Here is a 17,575-nt window from a genome sequence, read left to right on the forward strand (position 1 = left end):
ACAAAGGTATGAAGCACTTATATTGTCTGGTGTAACACTGTGATAGTTGGCTGACAGTTCGCGGCTGGCTTTCATAAAGAATCCTGAGAATTCAGTCTTCTTGGTAGCATGACCAGAATGATGAACAATTGTCTAATTCTTTGATTCTAATAACTTGACTCAGAATAGTTGGCTGTGATTCTGTAATCTCTTAATGGTCTTCTCTGTAATTCCAGCTTCTGCTATTTGTGACTGATTTTAATAGGAGCTTCATTCTCTCAATTGTAGGAGTGGATTTTCTTTTGATTTTTCTATTAAATGAAGATAAGAAATGTTGACAAATTGCCTTCTTAGATTTTGACATCTCTAGAGAGTCTGTGTTTATTTTTCTAAGAGGAGACCCATTTCACAAAGCATGCATTAAAAAGCTGTATATTTCAAAGAAGCTTGCTATGGGATAGATCATTACAACCATTTCAGAGCTGGATGGGATGGATGTGGATTTAGCACTTGTCGTAGAGGAGTTGGCATACCGGGAGTTTGGTGTAAATGTCAGTTTTACATGAATCTCTGCAGGCACTGGAGCAGGTTATAAAATGAAGAATGACGCTTATCTTCATCGCCCATCTACAGGGATGGGCGTCCTTACCAGACAGTGTTAGCTTAGGCCATCTTCCTTTTGACTGTAAGAATAACCTGAATACCCAAAAGATAATGACTTCTTATGTGTTTTATTAGTATTTGCTTATCTTTGTCCCTTATAATTATCAAATTAAGATTTGGGGAAGACATACATGAATATAAAACTCTCTAGATATGGATTTTGGAGTCAGCCGATAAGAAACCTATTAGGAATCTAAAAAGTAGAAACATAACTCAAGTTTAGCTTTAACTTTCTCTTTTCTTCCTTCCCACTCTCATCCTTTAATTTGAGAAGAACAGAGAAAGAAGACACGTGGAACTTCAATAGCAGATGTCCTGGGATACTTTGAAGAAAATGCTGATCTTGGAAATTCTTTTCTCTAGTTCTCTTACTCTTAAAAATATTTCAACCACCTGTGCCCAGGAAGAGGCAAGCTTTTGGTGGAATTGTGTGCAATGCAGGGAAGGCTGCACATGTCAAAAATTGCAGTGAAATTCTGATTCCTTTACAGTAGAATCTATCACTATGAATGACTAGGCTCCTGCTTTATGTAGTAGCAGTCTAGCATATAGAAGTCATGAATCTTTTTCTTACAAAATGAGATATTTCAAAACTCCTTATGCATTACAGAGGTCACCTCTTTCATTCATGAACAAAGCAAGAAAGCCCTCTGCAGGATGCTCACCTGGCTGAATCGCCTCTCTATGAGTGCTTGAAGTTCTTGTATTTTTTTCACATTCTCTTTGACGCTTGATAGGATAGCATCTGAGACTTCTTTCATACTCTGCAGGTCCTTGACTAGCTGATACAGAGATTTATTCCAGGAGTACAGTAACATGAATATCCACCTAATAAGGCCTTTGTTCTAAGCAACCATAAGAAACAGTCACATTAAAATAATCATAATTCAGTGCTTTTGGTAACATGTGATCTTTGCTCAGAGCAGCTGACCTAAAGAACTATTGGTTATTCCTATGTGTATGCAGAGATTTTTGAAGGTAGTAAAAGTTGCTGAAGTATAAAGCATAAGCTGTTAGTTCACACTTCACTGAATTAAATCTAGGCTACTTTAGTAACTAATTCTTCTGATGAGTTCTAATTTATAACATGAAGAATTTTCTTTTTTCCTCTGAAATTCTACCACCCACTCAGTGAGTTCTTTTATGTTTGCATATTTGCTTGAGAGAAATCTAAGTATTTTATGACAAGTCAGTATGTGCCTGCAGTACCTGACCCAGGAAAGAGGCATTCCACCTGTGCCCACATCATTGTCACCCAGTGATTCTTTTGTATTAATGAATCAGATGAGTCATTTGTATTGATTTTCGATTGGTAATTTGTTTTATGATATTACAACAAAGAGACAATGAAGAAGACATGACATTCCTAAACAGGCTTCTTTCCTCAGTTGATCCCAACACCAGCCCCCATGCTGGTATCAGAAGAGTCTGTCTTGTTGACATGTGTCCGGGCAGAAAATGGCACAGCATTGTCTTTAGTAACAGCATCAGTGGGATTCACAAAGGAGGGTTTTCCTGCTAGTTCACTACTACTAGAAAAATTGAGCATGAAAATCCTGGGGGCTGAAGACCTCTAATTAATAGGCTTGATTTCTTTACAGCCATGAACTGTTTTAGTGGTAAAGAACAGAGAACTGAATAGGATTAAATATAGTAATGCACATAAAGTGCTTAGTAAAATGTATGGCCATGTAGTAACTCTCAATAAATTTTAAATTCAAGCTTATTGAAAAATCCCTCCTCCTCTTCCTCTTTGACCTTTTTCCTTTACTTGATCATCCTCATTATTAATGAGCTTAACAGAGGAAAAGAATGCTGGTATCATTAAGAAAGTTGTAGAGAGAGAAGATAGTATTTTAAGGGGGGATGCATGTGAAAATATTTTAAATAATGTTAGGATGAAGGATAATGCAGGAAATCAGAAAGGAGAGATTATAATGGTGAAAATTTGGAGCTGCCATAAATGATTGAGGCTTGATATGTAAACTGTGTTGTCCTCAGAACAGAGGCAATTGTTGCGGCCATGAGAAGCAAAGCAATGTTATATAGGCCATTGTGGGGGAGACTTACAAATTAAGAATAAAAGGTGACAGAGGGGTCATTGAGAATGATGAATGAAGGAGGTAGAAGCAGAATCAGGAGAGCCTTGAAGGCAGATGCGCTGGCTCAGTGGTGCAGAATAGGACTCCGTGTAGGAGTCACTAGTCACAGGGAGTACTCAAGACTGGGGTGTGTTTCTTACATGTTCATGAATTTTGCAATCTTATATTTTACACATGGAAGTTCCATTCATTTCATGTTTTCATACAGTATAATAGCTGCAATCCTGTGTCTAATGCATTGGTTGAACTAAAGTTGTCTGCATGGACAATTTATAGATCTGTTATTTTTTTTGCTACTACAGATCTTTAGTCATCCCTTGATTTCACTCATTCTTCATCAACTGCATAATATAATTTCTCTTCAATTGCTTACAGTTCCTCCACCTTTCTCTGCATGTACAGTTACCATTACCTCTAATAATCTGATTCTTGGTAACACTAATATACTGTCTCATTTGATCTGGTGAAAAACCCAGGTGAAAGACTCATGTGCATGTGTTGGACTTGTTCTTTTTCCTCAGGGGCATGGAGGGAAGTGGTATGGCAGCTGTTGGTGGTGGTGATATAGTATTTTCTGCCCTGGGCATACCGTTCATCCTGAAAGTGATCAGGCAGTTAGTTAGGGTTTTTGGCCATTTAGTAGATGAACCCATTACCAGAATGATAACATGTTTGATAGATGTGTAATTTTTTTTAATGGGGGGGGGGCGTCACAAAATCTGAAAGTCATTCTCTTCCTACTTTTTCTCTACATTGTCTCTATAAAAAATGATTTTTCATCTAACTTTTCTAAGTTCAACCTTTTCCCTTCTCTGTTTTATTATTATCTTTTTTTAAATTTAGTATTTGAACCCATACTACATATGTACCAATATTTGGTGCTTCCCACATGACAGTAGTGGTAAAGAACATTCCTGCCAATGCAGGAGATATAAGAAGACTCAGGTTTGATCCCTCGGTGAGGAGCATCCCTTGCAAGAGGGTACAGAAGTATACTCCAGTATTCTTGCCTGGTGAATCCTATGGACAGAGGAGCCTGTTGGGCTACAGTCAGTAGGGTTGCAAAGAATCGGACACAACTGAAGTGACTTAGAATGCATGCACGCACCTATATTTAACCATTTAATCTCTTGTTTACTGTGGGTTGGAGCCAATATATTCCCTTATAAGGAATTATACAGTTATGACTTCAACTTATCTCTGAATCTGCACACCAAAAAGCTTAGTGCTCATTCCAGGTGCAGAATACAATGTTGTTTATGGTGACAAAATGGTACCTCAGAAAAGCATGGCATAAAGTTATAGGAAATACTAAACAATGGACTGAGAATAATAAGAGTAGAAAAATCTAGATAACACATTGACAGAGAAAAACTAATCTTTAGTGAAAGTTATGAACATTTAAAAAGATTACTTGGAAGAGTTGGAAAAAACATGGAGAGTCAAAAATGGAGGATGAAAGAAAAACTAGTGAATAAAGCAGCCGTGAAATTAAAAGATGCTTACTCCTTGGAAGGAAAGTTATGACCAACCTAGATAGCATATTAAAAAGCAGAGACATTACTTTGCCAACAAAGGTCCGTCTAGTCAAGGCTATGGTTTTTCCAGTAGTCATGTATGGATGTGAGAGTTGGTCTATAAAGAAAGCTGAGTACCGAAGAATTGATGCTTTTGAACTGTGGTATTGGAGAAGACTCTTGATAATCCCATGGACTGCAAGGAGATCCAACCAGTCCATCCTAAAGGAGATCAGTCCTGGGTGTTCATTGGAAGGACTGATGCTGAAGCTGAAATGCCAGTACTTTGGCCACCTGATGCGAAGAGCTGACTCATTTGAAAAGGCCCTGATGCTGGGAAAATTGAGGGCAGGAGGAGAAGAGGACGACAGAGGAGGAGATGGTTGGATAGCATCACTGACTCTATGGACATGAGTTTGGATAAACTCCGGGGGTTGGTGATGGACAAGGAGGCCTGGTGTGCTGCAGTTCATGGGGTCACAAAGAGCTGGACACGAATGAGCAGCTGAGCTGAACTGAAAAAGAATGACATGAATGTAATAGAAACCTTTAGCACCATTTTTTTTATTAGTTTTCTGCTCTACTGTGTTCTCCTTGATTGACCTAAAAGAATTAGCATACAACTTTCAAATATCTTCATCAAAAAGAGAATAATTGTTTCCAGTTGTAAACCCTCCTTCTATTGTAGCTCTAAACCTATTCCCTGCAAATCTTAATTTCTGTTGTATATTCCAGTGAGCCTATTGTATTATTTCATGGCATTCCTAGCTGACAAATACAAAATCACTTATTTTGGAAATTTAAGAAAGAAAATGAATGAAAGGAAATTGAAAAAGTTATTGCACTCCTTAGGAGTCTTTGAGATTTCACAAAACTGATCCTTTCTTCGATTTCCACATCTTATGAGCTGACGGCTTCTTTGACCTAGAGAGTGTGTTATTTGAAGTTTGGCTGATGTAGCCTTCTTGTCTAAAGGATAGTATATTCCAGTCACTTCCGCAAAGGTTCCTTCTGGGATCCTTGTGGGCTACAGTCCATGGGGTTGCAAGAGTCACACACGACTTAGCAACTAAACCACCACCACCACAGTACTTAAAAACTCACTGAACATTTTCGAGGAGAGGTTATAGCTGTCGTGGGACAGGTTGGTGGCATGGGTAAACAGGTCTTTAAGGGAGTTCAGGCAGAGGTCATTCCCGTGAGGACGGAAGGATGTGCAGAAGTTGCCTTGGCACAAGAGCAGATTTGACATGATCAGCAGCAGGAGCAGGTGGGACCCTGCTTAAATAAAAATATGAGCCATTCTGAGATGATCTAGTCACCTGAGGTTATCAAATCCATCCTGTGGAGGGAAGCCTTCTCTTTCCCTGTTGCTCTGAGCAGGAGTTGGTGCTGTAGTAGCTGGGGTGGGGAAGAAGGAGCGCCTTCTGTGTGAATTTAGATGGATGATGATATTTGCACAGATAGATAGTTGGAGAAGTAGGTTACTCCCTGCATTTTTGTATTGCTCCCAGAAATGCTTCTGTGCTCTGCAAACATTTGGAACTTAATTCTGAGCCAGAGTGTTTAGGCCATTCTTTTAAGACAGTTTAATGTGGGGACTCTGCAGACTCTGAGCAGCGAGGCCCTCTAGGAGTTTGTAATTTTTTCACTCTACATTGACTAATGCTTGCATTTTAGACACCGAAATGACAAGATAAGTACAGTTGATCTGTGTGGTTTACCATCACGCTGGGGTAAGAGTAAACACATGACTGACTGATCGCTGCTATTGAGTACAGAGAGAAGACTAAGAGAAAAAGGACCCTGTGCCTTGGGTCTGCTGACTCAGCTTCGTGACCCCGTGCAGGTCTTTGATACTTTCCCAAAAGCTCTAAAACATCTTAAAATGTGTGTTTCACAGTAGCCCTGTGAGATAGCCTTCATCTTCACTATGATCATCAAGCTATGTTAATGAAGATGCAATGACTTGGAGAGGGCAAATAATTTTCCTCAGTCCCATTATTAGCAGATGGAGGTGACTGGGCACCAATACAGTCAGTCATCTGTTCACTTCCTGAGGTCACATCACACATGCCTGTGGGCTCTCGGTCTGCATGTGTGTAACCAGGACCATATCAGGAGCTGTGATGACTTGGCTTAAAGTGAAAAATATTTTGTCTTTGACTGCAAAGCAGCAGTGACCCTAGAACATTCATTTTATCCACTTGTTCTGCTCTGTCTATAACACACTCACTGTTAACGTCTTTGACAATTATCAGTGTGGGGGCCTGGTTCTCCTGGCTAGCCTTGCTTCTAGGCACCTTGACAGGTCTTCTACTTTTATGCATCTTTAATCTTCTCATTACGTTTGTTTCTTTGAGACAATGGCAGGTAAATCTCCAGATGGTCATCCAAGAATCTTACCTGCTCAGCACCCAGGACCCCATCACTGGCTCTGCGGACACGGCCTGGCCTTTCCTGACTGTGATGTTTCAGGGAGAAAATCCATCTGTCTGGTCAGGAGCACATCCTGACAACCATGGGGCTGTTTTCGAACCATCTCCGAACATCTCCTCTTTGACAGTAGAACTAGACTTCAGGCTTCCATGATGTATTGTAATATTTCAGAAATTATTCCTGGCCCTACCTTTGGCCAACAGAAGCATAAAATCATAGACTCTTACAAGAGTGATTTTAATATTTCTTTTCCTGTCCATCCTTTGTAAGTAAGCAGAATTTAAGACTGAAGTGAGCAAGAATTGAGTTTGGACAAGAGAACTGATAAAATACAGATTTTATCCACCTGAATGAGATCTGAATATGATTCTTTTTCCAGTTTACCGCAAGAGTGGTAATTTAATGAAGGATAAGATATCAGCATTTACTAGGTTTTCTCTGCTCTTAGTTTAAAGGGGCATGGTATCTAAGAATAAAATGGTTATTTAAAATTAAGTGATGATTTCACAGTTTGTATGGAAATACAAAAAACCTCGAATAGCCAAAGCAATCTTGAGAAAGAAGAGTGGAACTGGAGGAATCAACCTGCCTGACTTCAGACTATACTACAAAGCCACAGTCATCAAGACAGTGTGGTACTGGCACAAAGACAGAAATATAGATCAATGGAACAGAATAGAAAGCCCAGAGATAAATCCACGTACGTATGGACACCTTATCTTTGACAAAGGAGGCAAGGATGTACAATGGAAAAAAGACAACCTCTTTAACAAGTGGTGCTGGGAAAACTGGTCAACCACTTGCAAAAGAATGAAACTAGAACACTTTCTAACACCATACACAAAAATAAACTCAAAATGGATTAAAGATCTAAATGTAAGACCAGAAACTATAAAACTCCTAGAGGAGAACATAGGCAAAATACTCTCCGATATAAATCACAGCAAGATCTTCTATGACCCACCTCCAAGAATATTGGAAATAAAAGCAAGAATAAACAAATGGGACCTAATTAAACTTAAAAGCTTTTGTACAACAAAGGAAGCTATAAACAAGGTGAAAAGACAGCCTTCAGAATAGGAGAAAATAATAGCAAATGAAGAAACAGACAAAGGATTAATCTCAAAAATATACAAGCAACTCCTGAAGCTCAATTCCAGAAAAATAAATGACCCAATCAAAAAATGGGCCAAAGAACTAAACAGACATTTCTCCAAAGAAGACATACAGGTGGCTAACAAACACATGAAAAGATGCTCAACATCACTCATTATCAGAGAAATGCAAATCAGAACCTCAATGAGGTACCATTACACGCCAGTCAGAATGGCTGCTTTCCAAAAGTCTACAAGCAATAAATGCTGGAGAGGGTGTGGAGAAAAGGGAACCCTCTTAACACTGTTGGTGGGAATGCAAACTAGTACAGCCGCTATGGAGAACAGTGTGGAGATTCCTTAAAAAACTGGAAATAGAACTGCCATATGACCCAGCAATCCCACTCCTGGGCATACACACTGAGGAAACCAGAACTGAAAGAGACATGTGCACCCCAGTGTTCATTGCAGCATTGTTTATCATAGCCAGGACATGGAAGCAACCTAGATGCCCATCAGCGGACAAATGGATGAGGAAGCTGTGGTACATATACACCAAGGAATATTACTCAGCCATTAAAAATAATACATTTGAATCAGTTCTAATGAGATGGATGAAACTGGAGCCAATTATACAGAGTGAAGTAAGCCAGAAAGATAAAGACCAATACAGTATACTAAGACATATATATGGAATTTAGAAAGATGGTAATGATAACCCTATATGCAAGACAGAAAAAGAGACACAGTTGTATAGAACAGACTTTTGGACTCTCTGGGAGAAGGTGAGGGTGGGATGATCTGAGAGAACAGCATTGAAACATGTATATTATCAGGTGTGAAACAGATCGCCAGTCCAGGTTGGATGCATGAGACAAGTGCTTGGGGCTGGTGCACTGGGGTGACCCAGAGGGATGGAATGGGGAGGGAGGTGGGAGGGGCGTTCAAGATGGGGAGCACATGTAAATCCATGGCTGATTCATGCCAATGTATGGCAAAAACCACTACAATATTATAAAATAATTAGCCTAAAACTAATAAAAATAAATGAAAAAAAAATAAAATTAGGTTTTGAAAATAAAAGGAGTGGTTCTCAAAAAGAAGACATGTAAGTTGGAGAAATTTGGGACTATCTCATCAACTAAAGAACTTATTGTGACAGACAACGAGAGTAATAACTTGTATAACATAGACATATTTGTGTGCATATATTTCTGTGCATGTATACATGTGTTATTCATAAATATATGCTTAATTCCTACATGGAACTTTGGACCTTATAAAATTCAATTTTATAAGAGGCAGTAAATATAGCAGAATACCCTAATTCCTAATGTAATTGATCATTTATTGGTAGATGACTAACTATATGATTTTTTTTTCTGTTGAAATGTTTTTTGTTTGCTTTGGTAGCATATATATTAAAAAATTGGAATAATACTGAGAAGATTAGCATGGCCCCTGCCCAAGGGTGACACACAAATTTGTGAAGCCTTCCATAGTTTTCTGTAACAACTTTGAGGGGTTGCAATAGGAAGGAAGGTGGGAAGGAGCTTCAAGAGCAAGGGGACATAGATATACCTATGGCTGTTTCATGTTGATCTTTGGCCAAAAACAGTACAGTATTGTAAAGCAATTTCAGTTCAGTTCAGTCTCTCAGTTGTGTCCAACTCTTTGCAACCCCATGAACTGCAGCACACCAGTCCTCCCTGTCCATCACCAACTCCCGGAGTCCACCCAACCCCATGTCCATTGAGTTGGTGATGCCATCCAACCATCTCATCCTCTGTTGTCCGCTTCTCCTCCTGCCCTCAATCTTTCCCAGCATCAGGGCCTTTTCAAATGAGTCAGCTCTTCACATCAGGTGGCCAAAGTACTGGCATTTCAGCTTCAACATCAGTCCTTCCAACAAACACCCAGGACTGATCTCCTTTAGGATGGACTGGTTGGATCTCCTTGCAGTACAAGGGACTCTCGAGTCTTCTCCAATACCACAGTTCAAAAGCATCAATTCTTTGGCGCTCAGCTTTCTTCACCATCCAACTCTCACATCCATACATGACTACTGGAAAAACCGTAGTCTTGACTAGACAGACCTTTGTTGGCAAAGTAATGTCTCTGCTTTTTAATATGCTGTCTAGGTTGGTCATAACTTTCCTTCCAAGGAGTAAGCGTCTTTTAATTACATGGCTGCAGTCACCATCTGCAGTGATTTTGGAGCCCAGAAAAATAAAGTCAGCCACTGTTTCCACTGTTTCCCCATCTATTTGCCATGAAATGATGGGACCAGATGCTATGATCTTAGTTTTCTGAATGTTGAGATATAAGCCAACTTCTTCACTCTCCTCTTTCACTTTCATTAACAGGCTCTTTAGTTCTTCGCTGTCTGCCATAAGGGTGGTGTCATCTGCATATCTGAGGTTATTGATATTTCTCCTGGCAATTACCCTTCAATTAAACATCAATAAATTTAATTATTAAAACTGTTATTGGGGATCATATAACAGGTTCAGATGTCCATTGTATGACTAAAGAGGATCTGACTGCAAACTGATGGTGTCAATTATCATTGGTTAGTGATTCATTAACTTTATAGTTGAATGAGAAAAGTAAACTAACAAACACTATTGTCTGTGATTCAGTGTCATAGCAAGCTATAATCCTTGTCTGCATTTGCTTTTAGGTGGTATAGTGCCCAAACTTTGAAACTGAGGCTGTTCCCAGAAGCGCACAGTCATGAGTCCTGCCCAGGGTTTTTGTTCCCAATGCTGGAGGCTTCTGTTCATGGCCCACTAAGTCTGAAATTTTCTTTCCTGAGCATTCTCTGGTTCTATCATGTGCACAAGTCTTTATATTTTGGTTTTCTAATTTGATTCTATTATTCTTTTGATCAGACTACCAAGTCTCTTTATGATTTATTTTTCAGACCCTTTTGTGCTTTGACTTTTCTGATGCTTATTAGTATATTTGCTTCCATGTCTACCTCTCTGAGTAGTTTTCAGCATCTACATATACCCTACCCTATTCTCTTACTGTCTGGATTTTGGTGTTTAGCATCAGCATATTTTTATGAACTTCATTTTCCTTCTGGTGAAGTTTCTGGTATACAGCTTAAGCTGGTTGGCTCCCATCTGGCTTGTTTGTGTTGTCTCCAAAAAATTAGAGAACTCTGCTTTCTTTCTAGGCAATACTGCCCCTTCTTTTGATACCATTGCTAATTTTCTGTGATTTCACTTCCTGCCTCATAAGCTTTGTCTTTCTCAATCTACTGTAACTTGAGTGCTATGTGTCTCTATGTTGGTATTAATATTCTAAATAAATATCAACCTAGTATAGCGGAGAATTAAAGGGAATAAAATTACAGTACTATTAGTAATAATAATAGTTATTACTAATAATCATTAGTAATAATACATTCCCCTGAATTATAATCCAGTAATGCTCCCAGTTTTAAATGACTTTCTATCCATGTGTTATTGAGGTCCCCTAACTCATTTTTCCTTACTAGATGTTTCAATTTTGACATAGAGTGTAGAAAACAATGGAGTGGAAAATTCTGAAAATCACCTTGGATTTTAGATGCCTCAAGATTAAGTATGTAATTATTAGCTTTTTATAGTTAGTAGGGCTATTCTCAGCACATATAGCTCAGTATAGGGTGATTGCTATTGAGTGAAGGATGTATACTATGAACTGCAATCACCAAACAGGTGATTGGAAATAAAGAAAGCAATGCCAGAAAGACACAGGCTTTTGTTCTGGAAGGAAAAACTTACAGTGTCTCTCATCTACAGTCTAATCTTCAGATTTTTCAAAACACTTACTCTTCCTTTGCTCATTTAATAATTTGGGTTATTTGATTTTTTTTCCCACTGAGTTGCATGAATCTCTTATATATACATGGATATGAAGCTCTTACCAAATATGTGATTTGGAAATATTTTTTTCATTCCATAGGTTGCCATTTGATTTTATTGATGGCTTCTTTTACTATGCAGAAGCTTTTGAGTTTGATGTGGTCCCACTAGTTTATTTTTGCAGCTCTTGCCTTTGCTTTGATGATTGGGTTGTATGAGCTGCTTGTATATTTTGGAAAGCAATCCTTTATCAGTTGTTTTATTTGCTATTATCTTCCATTTTTACCAAAAGTCACAGACTGGCTGGATGGATACAAAGACAAGACCCATATATATACTGTCTACAAGAGACCCACTTCAGTCCTTTTTTTAAAATTTTATTTTATTTATTTATTTATTTTCAATCTGGTCAACCATCCATCTTTTTTTTTTCCATTTATTTTTATTAGTTGGAGGCTAATTACTTTACATCATTGCAGTGGTTTTTGTCATACATTGAAATGAATTAGCCATGGATTTACATGTATTCCCCATCCTGGTCCCCCTCCCACCTCCCTCTCCACCCGATCCCTCTGGGTCTTCACAGTGCACCAGGCCCGAGCACTTGTCTCATGCACCCAACCTGGGCTGGTGATCTGTTTCACCCTAGATAATATACATGTTTCAATGCTGTTCTCTTGAAACATCCCACCCTCGCCTTCTCCCAGAGTCCGCAAGTCTGTTCTATACATCTGAGTCTCTTTTTCTGTTTTGCATATAGGGTTATCGTTACCATCTTTCTAAATTCCATATATATGTGTTAGTATACTGTAATGGTCTTTGTCTTTCTGGCTTACTTCGCTCTGTATAATGGGCTCCAGTTTCATCCATCTCATTAGAACTGATTCAAATGAATTCTTTTTAATGGCTGAGTAATATTCCATGGTGTATATGTACCACAGCTTCCTCATCCATTCGTCTGCTGATGGGCATCTAGGTTGTTTCCATGTCCTGGCTATTATAAACAGTGCTGTGATGAACATTGGGGTGCACGTGTCTCTTTCAGATCTGGTTTCCTTGGTGTGTATGCCCAGAAGTGGGATTGTTGGGTCATATGGCAGTTCTATTTCCAGCTTTTTAAGAAATCTCCACACTGTTTTCCATAGTGGCTGTACTAATTTGCATTCCCACCAACAGTGTAAGAGGGTTCCCTTTTCTCCACACCCTCTCCAACATTTATTGCTTGTAGACTTTTGGATAGCAGCCCCACTTCAGTCCTAGAGAAACGTACAGACTGAAAGTGAGAGGATGGAAAAAGATATTACATGCAAATGGAAATCAAAAGAAAGCCGGATTGGCAATTCTCATATCAGACAAAATAGACCTTAAAATAAAAACTATTATAAGAGATAAAGAAGGACACTACCAAATGATCAATGGATCAGTCCAAGAAAAAGACATATCAGTTTTATTTATGTACCCAACATAGGAACACCTCAATATATAAGGCAAACACTAACTGACATAAAACGGGAAATTGACAGTAACACAATAATAGTAGGAAAAGTTAACACCTCACCTATACCAATGAACAGATCATCAAAACAGAAAGGAAACATAAGCCTAAAAGGAAATACTAGACCAAACAGACCTAATTGATATCTTCAGCACATTCCATCCAAATGCAGAATACACTTTCTTCTCAAGTGCACATGGAACATTTTCCTCATCTTGGGTCACAAATCAAACCTCAGTAAATTTAAGGAAATTGAAATTATATCAAGCATTTTCTCTGACCACAACACTGTGAGACTAGATATAGATTATAGGAAAAAAAACAACTTTAAAGAACACAAACACATGGAGATTCAACAACACATTTCTAAATAATAAACAGATTACTGAAGAACTAAGGGAAATAAAAGAATTCCTAGAAACAAAGTACAATGAAAACATGATGATCTAAAACCTATAGGATGCAACAAAAGTAGTCTAAGAGGGAAGTTTATAGCAATACAAATCGTACTTTAAGAAACAAGAAACACATTGAATAGACAACCTAACTTTACATATATTTATCTTTTTAAAAATTTATCAGTGTCTTAAAGGTTTTGTATAAAATCTTTCAACACCTTGCTTAAGTTTATTTCTAAGTGTTTTATCTTTTTGTGATGCAATAGTAAATGGGCTTGTTTTCTTTATTCAACTTTCTGATAGTTTGTTGTTGATATATAGGTAGGCAACTGAGTTTCATATATTGGAATATAGTAAAGAAAATGTATGCTACATCTTTAACGAATAGACATTTTTCCACAAATAAGACCTATAGATGATCAAGAGGCATATGACAACATGCTCAACATCACTAGTAATCAAGGAAATGCAGATCAAAAGCACAAGAGATATCACCTCATACCTGTTTGAATGACTAGTACCAAAAATGTAAGAAATGACAAATGTTACTGAGGATGTGGAGAAAAAGGGGTGCTTATGCACTGTTGGTAGGGATGTATATTGATGCAACTCCCATGGAAAAATACTGTTGAGGTTCCTCAAGAAATATAAAAGAGAACGGTTATGTGATCCATTATCCCACTTCTGGATATATATTCAAAGGAAATGAAATCTTTGTCTCAAAGAGATATCTGTATTCCCATGTTCATTGCAGCATTATTCACAGTAGCCTTGTTATAGGAACAACCTGAGTATCTTTCAACAGGTGAATGGATTAAAACAATGTGATGTGACATATATAGGTAAATATTATTTAGCCATTAGAAAAAGAAAGAAATCCTTCCATTTATGGCAACATGGATGAAACTGGAGGGCATTACGCTAAGTGAACTAAGTCAGGGAAAGACAAATACCATATGATCTCAATTATAAGGAATCTAAAAAAAATGGAACTCAGAGTAAAAAAATGATTGCCAAAGCCTGGAGGGTGGGGGAAATGAGAGACTTTTAAAGGTTACACATTTTCATGTATAAAAAAGTAATAAGGTCTGAGGATCTAATGTTTGAGCCTCATGATCTAACCATGAGATCTAATCATGAGCTTGAGCAAGCTTTGGAAGTTGGTGATGGACAGGAAGCCTGTCGTGCTGCAGTCCGTGGGGTCACAAAGAGTTGGACATGACTGAGCAACTGAACTGAGGATCTAATCTATAGCATGGTTACTGTAACTAATAAGATGGTATTGTATATTTGAAATTGTCTAAGAGAGTGAACATCATCGAGTGGCCTCACTGACTGGATGGGCATGAGTTTGAGTAAGCTCTGGCAATCAGTGATGGACAGGGAAGTCTGGCGTGCCGCAGTCCATGGGGTCGCAAAGAGCTGGACATGACTGAGCGACTGAACTGAACTGAAGAGAGTGGAACTTACCTGTGTTCTCCTCAAAAAGCAAAAGTTAAACATGTGTGGTGATGGCAATGTTACTTAATAGAAAGGGAAACTCGTTTCTAATACATCCACAAATGGGGGTGGACAAGATGATGGAGGGGTAGGTGGAAGTGGGGTACACCTCTCTCCACCGATGCATCAAGAATGTCTAAAGACGCAGCAGTTCTCACAGAAGACCAGGTGAATACTGGCAGGATGCCCTGACTACTGAGAAGGAATATCCGGATCCATACAGAACTCGGTAGGACAAAGGAAAGAAGGGACAAGGAGGAAGGGGAAAGAAGGAGGAGCATGTGGGACCAGCCTGCACCTGGGGGTGAGGGAGCTGAAGTGTGCAGGGGAGAGATCCCCGCCTCCATGGCCATCCACTGGAATGGGGGAGTCATTTGAAGCTGTTGGGGAGTGAACTAACTAACCTGTGACCGACTGAATGGAGTGAGAACCACAGACAAGCCATGCTGCAGCCTTTCATACCTTGGACAGGGTTGTAAGTCCACTGGTGTCCACGGAAGCTGGGAGCTGGAGCCATGGGGACTGCAGAATGATCCCAGGGTTAGGACCCCTGTTGACCGTGGGGAGTCAGCTGGATGGGGTGGGATGGAGGAAATCTGCTGCATCACATGCTTCTTAAGGAAAGCCACCAGGCCATAAAAGTAGGGTTCAACTGCCTGTGGAGTAGAGCTATCTCTTTCTCCATGCTGGTACCTGTAGGTTGAGCAATAGAGAAAGACTTCAGTCCTTGAGTGCCTGATGCACTAAGCAATGGAGAATTTTGAATGTCTATATACCCTACCCTACCCTATTCTCTGTCTAAACTGTGGATTTTAGCATCGTAATATTTTTATGAACTTAAATTTCTTCTGGTAGAGTTTCTGGTTTACAGATGAAGCTAATTCCTCACATCTGACTTGTTCTTGGTATTTCAAGAAACTTTGAGAACCTTACTTTGTCTCAAGGCAATACTCGCCTTTATTTTAATACCATTGCTGACTTCCCATACTTTCATCTCTTGCCTAATATATTCTGTCTTTCTCTAGTCACGATAACTTTAGTAGTATATGTCCCTATGTTGGTATTAATATTTATAATCAACTAGTAACCTGATGCAGCAGAGAACCAAAAGGAATACAATTACAATAGTAATAATAAATTATCCCCAAATTATAATCCATTAATGCTTCCATTTAAAAATTATTTTCTTTGTGTATATTATTGAGGTCTCTTAACTCATTTTTCCTTACTAGGTGGTTCAATTTTTAAATGAAATATAGAAAACAATAGAGTGGTAAACTCTGAAAATTACCCTCCTTTTTATATACCTAATTAGTAAGTATGCAAACATTAGTTTTTTTTCCCCCAGTGGTACTATTAGTACATATTATAGTTCACTGTGGGGTGTTTGCTATTGCTTGAAGAATGTACACTGTGAACTGTAATTGTCAAACAAGTGAGTCGAGATGAAAAAGATGAAAAGGCACAGACTGTTGTTGTTCTAGAAAGAGAACCTTTCTGTGTCTCTCATCTACAGTCTAATCTTCAGATTTATCAAAACTCTTACTTTTCTTATACTCCATTAAAAATTTGGATCATTTGTTTATATTTGCCCTTGAGTTGTATGAGTATCATGTATTTTTTAATATTAAGCCATTATCAGATATGTGATTTGGAAATATTTTCTCACAATCCATAGGTTGCCATTTGATTTTGTTGATGTTCCTTTGTTTGGAGTTTGATGTGGTCCCACTTGTATATTTTTGCAGTTGTTGGCATTGCTTTTGGTATGAAACCCAAAAACTCATTGCAAAGACCATTGTCAAGAAGGAAGATTACCTCAATGTCTTCTAGGGGGTTTAATTGCTTAAAGTCTTATGTTCAAATGTTTAATCCCTTTTTAGTTGATTTCTGTGTATGGTAAAAGACATGGGCATGGTTTCATTTTTTCATAGGACTGTCCAGTTTTCCCAGTGCCATGTTTGGAAAGCTTGTCCTTTCCCCACTGGATATCCTTGGCTCCTTTTTCATAAGCTAACCGACAATATATGGGTGTGCGTTTCTTTCTTGCTTCTCTGTTCTGCTCTGTTGATCTATGTGTCTGTTTTTGTGCCAGAAGCAAATCATTCTGTTTTGATTACTATAGCTTTCTAATACAATTTGAAATCAGCAACCCTAGTCTCGAACTGTGTTCTTCTTTCTCAAGATCACTTTGACTCTTTGGTATTTTGTGATTTAATACAGCAGATAGACCAAGAAGAGATGGGAAAAGCACACAGAGGAACTGTTAAAAAAAAAAAATCTTAATGACTCAGATAATCACAAAGGTGTAACTTCTCATTCAGAGCCAGACATTCTAGAATGTGAAGTCAAGTGGGCCTTAGGAAGCCCTGCTGCCCATAAAGCTAGTGGAGGTGATAAAATGCCAGCAAAGCTATTTAAAATCCTAAAAGATGATGCTGTTAAAATGCTCCACTCAATATGTCAGAAAATTTGGAAAAGCCAGCAGTGGCCAGAGGACTGGAAGAGGTCAGTCCTCATCTCAGTTCCCA

At 38.6% G+C, this 17,575-nt stretch overlaps 1 protein-coding gene and 1 non-coding gene across 2 annotated transcripts; one reads left to right on the top strand and one right to left on the bottom strand.

Moving 5' to 3' along the window:
* Window positions 1-537: 537 nt before the first annotated feature.
* LOC139031514 (placental prolactin-related protein 4-like) lies at window positions 538-15,561 on the bottom strand. Its single transcript, XM_070456923.1, has 5 exons — window positions 15,507-15,561; window positions 5,349-5,539; window positions 3,249-3,341; window positions 1,308-1,487; window positions 538-606 (listed from the first exon to the last, which is right to left on the bottom strand). Exons 1-5 carry the CDS (start codon window positions 15,559-15,561, stop codon window positions 538-540), a joined length of 588 nt encoding a protein of 195 aa, XP_070313024.1.
* LOC139031655 (U6 spliceosomal RNA) lies at window positions 9,194-9,300 on the top strand. The gene has a single exon (XR_011484159.1). It is a non-coding gene; the product is annotated as a U6 spliceosomal RNA (small nuclear RNA).
* Window positions 15,562-17,575: the final 2,014 nt, after the last annotated feature.

This window comes from Odocoileus virginianus, chromosome 27, assembly GCF_023699985.2.
Source record: "Odocoileus virginianus isolate 20LAN1187 ecotype Illinois chromosome 27, Ovbor_1.2, whole genome shotgun sequence".
Classification (NCBI taxonomy): domain Eukaryota; kingdom Metazoa; phylum Chordata; class Mammalia; order Artiodactyla; family Cervidae; genus Odocoileus; species Odocoileus virginianus.

Bases quoted from the DNA above. Each gene is read 5' to 3' on its own strand.
- LOC139031514 (XM_070456923.1), bottom strand. From the start codon at position 15,561: ATGGCTCCAGCTCCCAGCTTCCGTGGACACCAGTGGACTTACAACCCT. The intron at 3,342-5,348 runs GTGGTGGTGGTG...GATCACTTTCAG, and splicing joins TCAGTGAGTTTTTAAGTACT to GATGAACGGTATGCCCAGGG. The intron at 1,488-3,248 runs GTCCAACACATG...ATGGTTGCTTAG, and splicing joins CCCCTGAGGAAAAAGAACAA to AACAAAGGCCTTATTAGGTG.